The sequence below is a fragment of the Lactuca virosa genome, chromosome 7 (genome assembly GCF_052849685.1).
Source record: "Lactuca virosa cultivar CGN04683 chromosome 7, Lactuca_virosa_CGN04683_v6, whole genome shotgun sequence".
In the NCBI taxonomy this organism is placed as follows: domain Eukaryota; kingdom Viridiplantae; phylum Streptophyta; class Magnoliopsida; order Asterales; family Asteraceae; genus Lactuca; species Lactuca virosa.
In genome coordinates, this window is record NC_136432.1 from 82,411,819 (window position 1) to 82,426,091 (window position 14,273).

General features: G+C 37.8%; 1 protein-coding gene across 1 annotated transcript; it reads left to right on the forward strand.

Moving 5' to 3' along the window:
• Positions 1-9,971: 9,971 nt before the first annotated feature.
• Positions 9,972-11,350, forward strand: LOC145125131 (E3 ubiquitin-protein ligase ATL42-like). The gene has a single exon (XM_079060618.1). The coding sequence runs from the start codon at positions 9,998-10,000 to the stop codon at positions 11,102-11,104; it is 1,107 nt and encodes a 368-aa protein (XP_078916744.1). The 5' UTR covers positions 9,972-9,997; the 3' UTR covers positions 11,105-11,350.
• Positions 11,351-14,273: the final 2,923 nt, after the last annotated feature.

Below are 14,273 nucleotides of genomic sequence, written 5' to 3' on the forward strand. Positions count from 1 at the left end.
GTACTCGGGCATTGAGTCTTACTCAATTTGGTATTGCTCTGGATAGGTAGCTCTCCCTTCTTGGAATTTTCCATACTAAACCTCTTTAGTACCTTATCCAAGTATGTGCTCTGACTAAGTCTAATTAGTCTCTTCTTTCTATCTCTCAATATTCTAATCCCAAGGATATAGGCAGCTTCTCCAAGGTCTTTCATGGCAAAACACTTTCCAAGCCAAGATTTAACTTCTTTCAAGGTTGGAACGTCGTTACCAATGAGTAATATGTCATCGACATATAACACCAGAAAAGTTACTATACTCCCACTAGCCTTGATATACACACAAAACTCATCTTCACTTCTAGAGAAACCAAACTCTTTGACTTTCTCATGGAAGCAAAGATTCCAACTGCGAGATGCTTGTTTCAATCCATAAATGGATTTCTCAAGCTTGCACACTCTATTGGGGAACTTTGCATCAACAAAACCCTCTGGCTGACTCATGTAAACATCTTCAGCCAACTTCCCATTAAGGAAAGCAGTTTTGACATCCATCTGCCAGATTTCATAATCATGAAAGGCAGCTATGGCGAGCAATATCCTAATAGATTTAATCTTAGCTACTGGTGAGAAGGTCTCATCATAGTCAACCCCTGGGGTTTGAGTGAAACCTTTTGCAACCAGTCGAGCCTTGAATGTGTGCACATTTCCATCCATGTCTGTCTTCTTCTTGAAGATCCATTTGCACCCAACTGTCTTGCGACCTGGTGCACTATCAACCAAATTCCAAACTTGGTTGTCATACATGGACTTAATCTCGTTGTCCATTGCCTCTTTCCACTTGGAAGCCTCTGGGCCTGCCATTGCTTCCTTATAAGTGACTGGTTCATCTAAGTTTACCAGTGTTCTGTCACTTATGAATGTGTCACCATCTGAAGTAATATGAAAACCATACAACTCAGGTGGCACACTCACCCTAGTGGATCTTCTAAGAGGTAATGAGTTATCAATTGGTTCAACAGGAACTGTTTCCTCTGGTTGAGTGCTAGTGTCATCTAAGGTTCCTTCATTGGCTGACTCTTGAATTTCTTCAAGGTCAATAGTGCTCCCACTGTCCTCTTTGAATATGAGCTCTCTTTCAAGAAAGACTCCTCTTCGTGCTACAAAGACCACGTTCTCACTAGGCCTGTAGAACAAATATCCAAAAGACTGCTTTGGGTAACCAATGAAAACACATTTCTCACTTCTAACTGCTAGCTTGTCGTGAGTCTCTCGTCTTACGAAAGCTTCACAACCCCAGACTGTGCTAACGAGGGAACTTTCCCTGTCCACATTTCGTGAGGTGTTTTGGCAACCTTCTTTGTAGGGACAAGATTGAGGATGTGGGCGGCTGTCTCTAAGGCATACCCCCAGAAATGAATAGGAAGCGAAGCCCGACTCATCATAGAATGAACCATGTCTAACAAGGTTCGATTGCGCCTCTCAGCTACACCATTTAACTGTGGTGTCCTAGGAGGAGTCAATTGTGAGACTATCCCACATTCTTTCAGATAGTCGTTAAACTCGATACTAAGATACTCCCCGCCTCTATCGGATCTAAGTATCTTTATCTTTCTGCCCAATTGATTTTCGACTTCATGCTTAAACTCTTTAAACCTTTCAAAAGTTTCTGACTTATGCTTGATCAAGTAGATATATCCATATCTGCTATAATCGTCAGTGAAAGTCACATAGAATCGATTAGCATCTCTTGTAGTTGATCTGAAGGGCCCACACACATCTGTGTGTATGAGATCCAACAGACCTTCACCTCTTTCATAAGACCCTGTGAATGGTGATTTTGTCATCTTTCCCAAAAGACAAGATTCACGCATATCATCTGACTTTAGGTCAAATGATTCCAACACTCCATCCTTTTGGAGTTGGGCTATGCGTTTCTTGTTAATGTGTCCAAGACGACAATGCCACAAGCATGCCTTGTCTACACTATTAGACAAGTCAATATTAAGTACACTATTTCCTAGGCTATCAACACAAGTCACTGTTTCATACACACCATTACAAGGCAAAGCTTCAAACATAAAAACACCATTCTTATAAACAGAAATTGAACCATTCAAATCATTAAAAGAATATGTAAAACCTTGTCTGAACAATGCATGAAATGAAATAATGTTTCTCGTCATCTCAGACGAATAGCAACAATTTATTAAATCTAATCTAACATCATTACTAAGCAGAAGCTGATAAACTCCGATCTTGGTTACTGGTGAAGACTTTCTGTTTCCCATGATCAGGTTTATCCTTACTCGCTCTATCTCCTCACTTTCCTTTAGACCCTGCAAATCAGAACAGATGTGAAAACCACATCCTGTATCAAGGACCCATGAACGAGAAGATAATGAGTTATTAGCAGAAATAGTGTAAATACCTGCCGAAGATGGCTTCACTTTGCCATCCTTGATATCTTGCAGATATTGTGGGCAAGATCTCTTCCAATGCCCCTTTTGGTTGCAGTAAAAGCAAACTGCCTCTTTTGGATCAGAAACATGGGGAGTGGAACCATTGGGCTTAGCCTTTGAGCCATTACTAGATGACCCAGCTTGAGCCTTGCTCTTCCAGTTTTGCTTGGGAGGACCTTTCCTCTTTTTCCCCTTTCCCTGTCCAATAGCCAAAACAGGGGCACTCGTAGGTGTGGAGGGTATACTTTTACCCTTCATCCCTGCCTCAGCTGTCTGCAACAAGTTGTGCAATTGGGCCAAGGTCTGCTCAGTATTGTTCAAATGGTAAGTTAGAATAAACTGACCATAACATTCAGGAAGTGAGTTCAAGACCATGTCAATGGCCAATTCCTCATCAAAGTGAATATTGAGCTTGACCAAACGCTATATGTAGCGTTGCATTCTTTGTACATGTGACACAACCGACTCCCCATCTTTCATCTTGCAAGCCATGAGTGACTTGACTACTTCGAACTTTTCTTGACGAGCTCGCTTATGGTACTTTTCCATAAGGTCCTTGTTCATCTCGAAAGGCCAGTAGTCCTCATAGTACCTCTGCAGTTCTGGGGACATAGTTGCCACCATGATGCATGCCACTTTGGTAGCATCATCGTAATGTTTCTTGTAGGCAGCAAGATCTTCAGGAGTAGCTTCATTCTCATCAAGCTCTTTGAGCTCCTTTTCAAGAACATATTCTTTGTTCTTGAAACGAAGAGCCATCTTGATGTTGCGCATCCAATCGTTATAGTTTGAGCCATCCATAACGACTTTGGAGCAGATATTGAGCAAAGAGAAGTTTTGGTTGGAGGAGGACGAAGCAGAAGTGTTTCCAGGAGTAGACATCTGAAAAGAAAGAAAGTTTTAGTTAGATTTCAAGATACCTTAATAAAATAACCCAAAGATATAATATCAAGGTTAGGATCCAACTATGAAGATTCACAACTTAGAAATGGGATGCCGAGATCCAAGTGCAAATTTCATAAAGGTAGGTGAATGACGATTCACCAATTCCACCATTAGACGAAACAAACGAAGTGAAATTCCTAATTCTTTTGAGATACATTGAAACTATTCAATGGCATGTTTTGATCTCAGATTATGCTCTTCTATTTGTGACTGGGATGCCGAGGATCACAAACAAGATGTGAATAACCATGCAAATGTGCTTGGTAACCTCATTGTCTTTATCATTAACTATTGATGTGCTGGTAAACCACACACGCTCCATCAAAATGACAATTATGAGATACCCATTACTACTCTTTATTGGTGCCTTTTAGTGTGCTGGTTAACCACACACGCTCCACTAACGACCAATAAAGCACAATGTGCAATTTCATGGATTAACATACTTTTCACATTTTTCCTAAAGTAACTAGAGTTGGGATTTTGAAAATAATGTTCTAGTACTTTCTTTAATATCATTATACTTTTAATGAGAAGTAGTTGTCCTATCAAATCCGTTCTGCTAACGACCCTCCACTAATCAAGGAAGCGGTGGGTGAGAGTGGACACCCATTCAACTACCATTTTATAGGCAGTTTCCTTATACCCCCCTTATAGATTAGCTTCGTGAATGAGGCATACTAGCGATTTGACTGGCCATATTCTTATACATATATAATATTAAACTTTTAATTATAATATATATATAAGGTGTGTTTTAAAACATTTTAAAACTTCAAGGGTTTATAAATTTCGAAATTTAAGCTATTAAATTTAAATTTAAATAAACCAATTAACTAGATTTAATATTTATCTTTTAATTAACTATTAATCAAATTATTAAATCTTGTAAGGATTATCTAATTAAATTAATCCATTAATTTAATCCTAATCCTTATCCCTCTAAATTTCGAAAAATAGGGTAAGGATAATTATCCAATTAATCTAATTAAGTAACAATTATCCAAAACAAGAAACCCTAGTTATCCTCTAGCATATTTCGAAATTTACAAGGGAGGAGGCTAGGGTTTTCAAAACCTTAACCCTAATTTCGATTAGGGTTCTTTGGAGGCTAGGGTTTTCGAAAACCCTTCAATCCAAAACCCTAATTGCGAAAATTTGGCCTTTAGGGTTTAATGGCTATAAACCCTAATTTGCAATTCAACTATTATAGCAATTCAATTTAAAACAAACAATGGCTCTGGTACCACTGATGGGATTTAGGTACAACAAATAAACTAGAAAACAATTCCTAAGTTCACATGCAACCTACTTTGGATCTATGTTTTAACTATTGAACATACAACTTTGAATCGCAAAACAAGAACCCTAGAGGAGAGAGGCTAATTTCGAAATTAACAAACTAGGGTTTAGGAGTTACATACCTTTCAATTGTTATAGCAAACAATTGATAATCCTCTTGATCTTGATCTTGATCTTCTTGGAAGCTTAGCACCACAAATGTAATGCCTCTAATGGAATCACACCCAATGACTAGCAAAAAGGAAACTTGGAGGAGAGAGGATGGAGAGAGTATGCAATTTCGGCCTTAGGGTTTCTTCCAAAGAAATCAGTACCCAAAATGTGAGCTAGGAGGCTCCTTAAATAGTTGAGGGAACTAGGGTTTAGGGAAAACCCTAGTTATCCTTTGCTTAGGGCCTAAGCAAGACCCAATGCCTTATCTTGGACCCCTTGGACGAATTCTCTAGGGTTTCCCCTAGGGTTTTCGTCCACCCCCTTCCAAGGGAGTTCTGGATCCTTCCATTCAACTATCAGTAAATTGCAAACTAGTCCCTGCACTTTATAATTAATTCTTTTAACCCCAAAATCAATTCTGATTAATTTCTGGCTAACAATTAATTAAACATAATGATTTCTAATTAATATATTAATCCATTAACATATTAATAAATCAATTATATATATATATATATATTAATTTATTAATCTTATAAATTAATATCTCTCCTTTCATAATTTCCTTGTCCAGTTGCTAGGTTGAGGGCAACCCAAAAGGACTGTGCTGCTATCAATTCAAGTACATACCAATTATAGTTATGGGCTTAGACACCTAATCCAACACATACTACCTTTCACACCTATTCGTAGTTGATTTAGATTCCCTCCCGAGGTCCCTAAACACAACACCCTACTTTCAAGGAAGCAGTACACATACGCCTAAGTGCTCGAAGAGCCACAATAAACCTCTAGATACACATCTTAGGTCCCTTCTTAGCTACAACTCCGATCTGCACGAAGTCTCGGCTAACCTTGCAAATGGCTCTATGTAATCCAATTGTACATAATCCAGACTCAATAGACATTCGAATAAAAGATCCACCCCAAATCCACAAGCAAACAAGGAACATGAAATCAGGCCAAACCAAGCATTCTAAGGCTATACAATCCTAACTATGTACAACCATGCGGTTTACAGGAAATAATTAGCAATCTTTGCTTCAACCCTAGCAAAACATTCACAAGAATCTCCTAGACTACACGACATCCTGAAATCAAGTAACCCTATCTTACAAGTCCTGAAGGATCCTTTGCTTACCAATTAGCATGCATTTCTATTAGCTCAATAACGACAACTGCAATATAGTATATAACAATGATATGGATATTTTGGGAGATCACTGCCTCGGGCTTCAGCTGACTGTACACTCTGATTCCTTCGTTCCCTTCCGTGAAATTCAATTTTGTAAAAAGGTTTGTAAAACTTTCAGATCCTTAGTTTGAGTCTGGAATCCCACGAATGTTCATCAAATTCTCTCAAACCAGGGCTCTGATACGAACTTGTAATAAAATGATTTTTACCACCAATTTCATAAAAAACCAAGCCATGAAAAATCTCAAGTACATCAATACAGTCATCCAAATCAGAGTATCAAAATGTAAAAATCATAAATCTGCGTGCCGAAGTGGAGGGGTGAGCATAGGCGGGTACCCGCCTAAATTTAACGGAATCGGAACCGGAACCGGAACCGGCGGTTCCTAAGATATTGGAACCGGAACCGGAACCGGTTGTATCGGTTCTCAATAATTTAGAACCGAAACAGGAACCGCCGGTTCCGGATACCCGCTTTTCCAATAAAATTCAAAATATTTAACTAAAATGCTCATAACTGATTAGTAAATTGACAGTTTGAAATAAGACCAACCGAAATAAATGAACTTCATCCAATAGAGAACTCGGCAATCCACAATCGAAAGCCACCAAAAAAAAAACTCATAAAATTCTACTTCCTTTCTTAAAACCCTTTTATAAAGGGCAAACTTTCTATTTCTCTTTCTATGAGCGATGTGGGAGTATGGGAATCACATGTCAAGTTGACTCAGGGTCTTTTATTTTTAACAAAAGTTATGAATTTATAAAACCAAACAGAATGCTTTAGGTAAATATATTGGATTAAACATCATTATGTGGATACCATTATGTAAAAAAGATTATGAAATATATATTTTGATTATACAATTCTAATTTGTTTGTGCGACATTCTTGAAAACAGAATGCTAAAAATATAAACCAATAAACCAATAATATATATATATATATATATATATATATATATATATATATATATATATATATATATATATGTCGGATCCGACGGGTACCCAACGGGTAGCGGTTCCGAAAAAATGAGAACCGGAACCGGAACCGCTTAAGGCGGTTCCAAAACTTTAGGAACCGGAACCACCTTAGCGGTTTCGGTTCCAGAACTGGCGGTTCCGAGGCGGTTCCGGTTTCGGAAGCAGGTACTCTGTTACGATGCTCACCCCTACCGAAGTGTACAGTCAAGCCTTCGCCTTTCCGCGGTCATTTGAAGTTCTTGAAACATATTTAATCCACAACTGTAAGCACGGAATTTAGCGAGTTCCCAAAATATTACATACAGATCAACAAAAGAAACAAGTATGGGTTATTAATAACCCTGTGGATTAACAACATATTTCAGGGATTATCAGCAACCCTGGGGACTAACAGTAGTCCCATGGACTTACAGCTGTCCAGGAGATATCAACAACACAATTTCACGAATAACATCAATCAACAAGTAAGACCCAACTGGTCGGCATGCATAAACTAATACACATGCAATAGAGTGAGAAGACTCACCTCACAAGTAGCAGTTAAATACAACAGCTCACATACAGGGTAGACAGGTACTACAATCACCTACTCAACAATAAAGAATTATCCCTTTTAGTCTACACTCTAACACCCTATTTTGACAAAAAGTCAACAAAAGTCAAAGTCAACGGTCCACCCTACTACACCCTGCGTACCAGCTTTAGTATGTATGACATAGAGCCTGCGAGGTTACGGGCCAAAACCAAGCTATGCCCCGCGTAAATCATTTGAATGCAAAAAACTTCCATTAAGCTCTCTATTCAGATAGTTAGCTCCTCAATCTTCCAAATATGAACAAAGGGATGACTTAATGGATAAAGTCTCCGACTTTATCCATTTGCATGTAAAAAATGAGCAATAAACTAAACCCTAAGTCCATGAAATGCACTAATGCTCAAGATCTCATGCATGGGGTGTGTGGGAGTGCTCAAGCTCCCAAATTTATGGTTCTACAACCCCAACAACAACAGGAAATGGTCTTCAAATGGTGTGGAGTAGAAAATACTCACTAGAACCAAAGTTATGGGACAAAAAGCACACAAAATGCACAATAACTAGGTATAGCATGAAGGATTGCCAAGATGGAAAACAAGCATAAGAATCTAGATTACAGGGCTTGAACTCTTAGATGGAAAACAAGCATAAGAATTTAGATCTAAAAGGCTTGAACTCTTAGATGCTTCCAAGGATCTTCTTTTTCAAAGGATCACACACAAAAACACTTAGAACCTCAAAAATTACTCACATATGGTTAGGGTTTCAAAGGGACAAGTTGGGAGGATGGAGGTTGGCTATGAAGAGGCTCTCAAGAGGTTTATGTCCTTAAATAGGGTCAATGACCCCAAAATTAGGGTTTGCATCCTGCGTGGATACACCCTGCAAATCTTAGGTTACGCCCCGCGTAGGGCATTAAGTCCTTGTGCCCACGTAATGAGTTACGCCTTGCGTAATTGGTCTAGCTATGCCCCATGTAGAGCCACAATTTCCATATTTAAATAAAATAATCAAGTTTACTACATAAAGAATTATACTTGAACACCAGATGTTACATTAAGTCAGTTCTTGGTAGCATTGGGGTTTATTTTATGTCAATGACTAAGGTCCCTATAAGTGACAGGGGTGTAGCTAGTAGTGCACAAGGTGGGTCCTAGGACTTACCTTTTTTTAAATAGAACAAGTATATATGAAAAAAAACTAAGGAACTACCTTCCTTTTTTGTCAAAAGACCTGGTACTTTTTTACTCTTTCATATATTTTTTTTCAGTTTTATTTATATTACGAACCACGTAGTTTTTGGTTCTAGATTCGCCACTGTCTGTTACAATCTGTAATAACTTGGAGAAGCTTCGTTCCAATTTTTTTTGGGCGCAGATTCAGATGAGAAAAAACTTCATTGGGTTAAATTGGACCTAATTTTGAATGACAAGCTACATGGGGGTGGAGGATTTATAGATGGTCCTAATAATCAAATTAAGGGTGGTGTTTTGGGCCTCGATGGTGGATACAGTCTTGTTGATGCATAAAGAGACGCTAGATCAATCATTTTTAAGGAAGCATCTTGGAGATGGTTCTACTATCAAGTTTTGGACTGACAACTGGTGTGGGGATCAACCTATTTGTTTTTCGTTTCAACGACTCTATGCCTTACTCTGGTCTTCGATTATGGGTCGGTTTGTGGTTGGGTTCCTGTTTGGAGCTGGGAAATCAGGGGAGGTGTTTTAAGCATAGCGATCAACTTTTAGACTTGCTTAATTCGATTCAAGGGTGTTCATGTGCAGATACTTAGAGATGGATGATTGAAACTTCTAGCTCTTTCTCGGTTAGTTCTCTAAGAATGCACCTGGATGTGGCTTCACTTCTATCAGTGAATATGGAGACGAGATGGAATAGATATATACCTATTACAGTAAATGTGTTTATGCGGTGACTTCTTTTGAGTATTTTGTTTGATTCGGTGGTTACGCTTTCTTTTAACTGCTTTTGTTTTAGAAATTATAAATTTAAGAGAAATTTCATAGCGTGGTTGCGTAACCTACTTATGAACTAGTTGTTTTTGGCAAGCTTGTTTTAATATATTAATTCCGTTCCAAAAAAATGATGCAGGGACAAAAAGTGTTATAAAACCATGTATAAAGGATCAAACTTGCAAAAAAAAAAAAATCAGTTTTGAAGCTAAACAACTAAACAGGTACCAGCTCTTTCAAAAAAAAAACTAAACAGGTACCAAATCTATAATTATTTTATTAGTTTTTCAACAATCATCTAATTTTTCGAACAATTCGTAAGTTGATGTGTTACATTAAACATTATATTATTTTTAAACACTAAAATTAATATCTTATATCAAGTGGGAACATGAAGAGACTATAAATAAACAAAAGAAACCCAAGTACTCAACCAATGTCAAACCTCCGTTCATCATCTCCCTCCAACCCATGAACTTTCCGACGACTCACTTGCCGGAATTCATCAGAATTCTGACGAACCAACAAAGGCAACTCACTATTCTCCTATCCTTTCTCCTCATATTTCCATACTCGTCACTTTCACAATCATCGTACACCTCTGCAAACGAGGGAAACAATTCCAACTCATCGGATTCCGCCACTAAATTCGAGCCGAGTTTAGCTCTAGTCATCGGAATTCTCTCAATCGTCTTTTCATTAACATCTTTAACCTTAATTTATGCAAAATGCTGCCACATATCATCTTCTATCCAACATGAAAATTTCGGTAATTTTCCTCAAACAAGATCAAGGTTCTCTGGAATCGATAAAACGGTTATCGAATCCCTTCCGTTCTTCAAGTTTTCAACGTTAAAAGGATCAAAAAACGGGTTGGAATGCTCCGTTTGTTTATCCGCTTTTGAAGACATAGAAATTCTTCGGCTTTTGCCCAAATGCAAACATGCATTTCATATCGATTGTATTGATCAATGGCTCGGAAAACACTCGAGTTGTCCACTTTGTAGGATCAAAGTTATCGTGGACGATATTACCCTTTTCACATACTCGAATTCTTTAAGGTTTAACGAACCCGAACCTTCAAGTCTTGGGCTTTTTATAGAACGAGAAGGGTCTTCAAGATTTGGAACAAATATCGAAAATGATGAAGAAATCCTGCACAAGTTTAATCATCAGATCAAGGTATGTGATGACCATGATCCCATGATAATCAAGAACAGATGGAGCAATGTCAGCTCATCTGATCTTCTGTTTTTGAAATCGGAGATGATTACTTGCATGTCAAGTAATCGATTTGATAGTCACCTGATCAGTTTGGAAATCGAGGGAAATTCCGATGGTGACCGGGAAACTGAAGTGGAAGCCATGGAATCCGGCGGGAGAAGGTCGGTGTCGGAGATTACTGCTCGTCCGAGGTTTCTTGAAGGTGAAGTTAGGGTTGAAGAAGAAAGATTAAGAAGATTATGGTTGCCGATTGCTCGAAGAACAGTAGAACAGTTTGCTAACAAAGAAAAAAGATCTGGTGGTGATGATCAACAGCTAGATAACATGAAGTCAAAGGAATTATTAGAGGTATAGATTAAGATGATCGAATGTATAGAATTTGTTAAATATTCGTGTTAAATGATGGTTTAAAAATATATTTGTAGACATATGATTCGTATCCTAGGAATTTGAGGGTGTTACATACGGATTTATTCATTCATCATAACCCAATCAGATGGTCAGTGGAAGCTCCCATGTGGTTATGGATGAGAGATGTGAGATCATGAGAGAGCGTTGGAAGTTTGGTCTTAATTTGAACATTTCATATTCATTTAATCATTTCCATGATGACTTATTCATGCAAATATTTGCATATTGTTATTATCAATGAAATAAAAGTATAAAGTTAAAATACATAGAAATATATTTGATCAAAAATAACTAAGTGACGGTAATTAGTTATAAGCCAAAATTATTATGTTTTATATTTAAACAATAATGTTTTTTTTTTTTTTTTTTTAATAATCAAAATATCATGTTTTGTCTCTGTGTTTTACAAAAAGTTGCTATCTTTTTTTTTTGTTAGGTTGATGGTCGATATGGTTTCAATTTTTTTTTATGTAGTCAGCCGTTTATAAATTGACTTTTGTACATTTTTTTCAATTTATATTAAACTTTATTTCATATTTGTTAAACTATTTTTAATTTTAAAAAAAATAGTTTGACACTACTACGGTACAACCATCCATTCCCCTCACATTTTGACCTAATTACCCTCTCTCTCTCTCTCTCTCTCTCTCTCTCTCTCTCTCTCTCTCTCTCTCTCTCTCTCTCTCTCTCTCTTTATTTTTCTATCACTTGGAGAACACAGTTGATCTTTATTGTTGGAAAATCTCGCTACCACCAAACTTGCATTACTTCCCAACTTGATAGAACCACCATACTGCCACCATACCCTTTCCCTTAACCACCAAACCAACATTGTTTCCCTTCAACCTCACAAGACCACCATGTTATTGACAAACCCTTCATCTTCCACCACATGCGATGGTGTTTATTTGTATTTTAAATAAACGGAATAAAAAAGATGGGAAGAGTTAAATAATTCGCTTGGGTGGATGGATGTTGTCATATATTTTCTCTCTTCTCATAATTCTCTTGTGGTGGTGAAAAAAAATGATCCTAAAGGTGATGGTAGAGAGAAAAGACGATGTGGGAGGTGATGGTTGACGATGGTGGAGAATGACAACAAAAAGAGTGGACGGATAGGTATAATGGGGACTTTAATATTTAGATTAATATTTATAAAAATTATATATAAGTTAAAAATATATAAAATAAATTAAAATATGTAACATCGGTTTTAGGTATATGCTTCCTTTGAGTTCATGGCATTTGAGACTTTAAATTTTGAGGTTTTCAGTAGCTACGATGTGGTGGGATAGGCAACACGATGTGACCTCACCTGTTGAGAATGCGCATCATTTTGGATGCCATGACGTGGCAAGGTCCATGCCACAACGTGTCGACAGCCAGCATACAAATCCTAATTTTTCGGGTTTTAAGCCCTATATAAGGGATGTGATGGCCAGAGTTTGCTCACCCTCAGCCTCCATCACATCCCTTTCGACCTAAATTAAGCAACCCTAGCCTCCATTGTTGACATCTTGAAGCTTTTTGGTGGGTTTTGGTGTTATTGAAGAAGAAGAAGGTGTTCTTGGTGCATAGATCCAACAAGAAAACCTCCTCATCACCTCCTTGCATACATTCTGGACTTTTGTAAGTCCTCAAGTTTCTACCTTTATTTGATATCCTTTTAGATCTAAGCTTTTTTGCATTTTTCTTCCTATTTAAGGTGGTTTGAGTGGATAGATTCCATAAACTATGGATCCTTGAGGTTCCTTTATGATTTCATGTTTCAGATATGAGGTTTCATAGAGTTTTGGTCCCATGTATGAGGGTTTGACCTCATTTCTCCATTTTTGACCAAACTAGAGTTCAAGACATGCATGCCCATAAAGAAAGGATTTTTATGAAATATTGGGTATAAGGAAGCCTTATGGAAGAGATGAGTGAGTGGCTTAATGGATTAAGGGCTTAATCCATTAAGCTGTCCAATAACAGTTCCCATGACATGGCAACATGCTCACCACGTCGTGGTGAAAGAGGTTTCTCACGATTGTTTTGTCGTGAGACTGCCACGACGTGGTGGCCAGCTGAGTTGATTTTTTACTGTTGACTTTGACCGTTGACTTTTGGTCAACCTGAGGGTTTTTAAGTTATATATTGAGGATGTGCCTCTAATTGTTTTATAGGTGGCTCGTAGCACTAGTCTTTGTTTCGTGTGAGTTGTGTTGATTATCTGATAGACTGCGAGGTGAGTCTTTTAACTATACTTTGTATTGAAATATATATCCTTGTGTGTATGATGTTGTTATGTTGTGGTGATCTGTTAGTTTGGTAGATTTGTTATGATTACATGTGCTTGCTGGTTATTGTTTGTTTGTTTGCATATGTCGCCATATTGTGGTTGGGTTGAGGTGGTCCTGCTCTGTGATGTAGGCCAAGATACGCGGGTGGTCTAGTTGATATTGTTGGCCCAAGGAGAGCGGTCCAGTCCCGTGCTATAGGATCAGGAAAGTGGTCAAGCTATATGATGTAGGCTCAGAAGAGCGGTCTAGGTGTACTGTTGGCCTTGCGAGGCGGTCCAGTCAGACTGAAGGCTCATGTGTGTCGACAATGTATGTGTATTGTTGTGTGGGGTATTTTGGGGAAATCACTAAGCTTTGGCTTATAGTTATGGGTTTAAATGTTTCAGGTACTTTAGAGGATCGGGGGAAGACGCAGGCTTGACAGTACACCTCATCCAGTGGTTGATATGTTTTTGGGAGATACTTGTTTGATACTCCGATTTTTATGATATGGCTTTGAAACAATCTTTTATTGACTTATGTTTTATGGAAAAATGGTTTATTCCCTTTTTATAAATGAAAAATTTTACTATGGTTTTTGGGACGTTACAAGTTGGTATCAAAGTCATGGTTTGAGGGATCTGGATGAATATTTGTGTGATTCCAGACTCAAACTATGGATCTATAAAAGATTTTTCACAACATTTTTCTAAAAATAAAATTTAAAAGGAAGGATGCAACGTGTACAGTCAGCTGGAGCTCAAAATAAAATTTCCCACCAAGATACCCCCACTTGTTATATGTATATGGGTGACATGTTAAAGTGTTAGAACTTCATGCTAGATCATAGG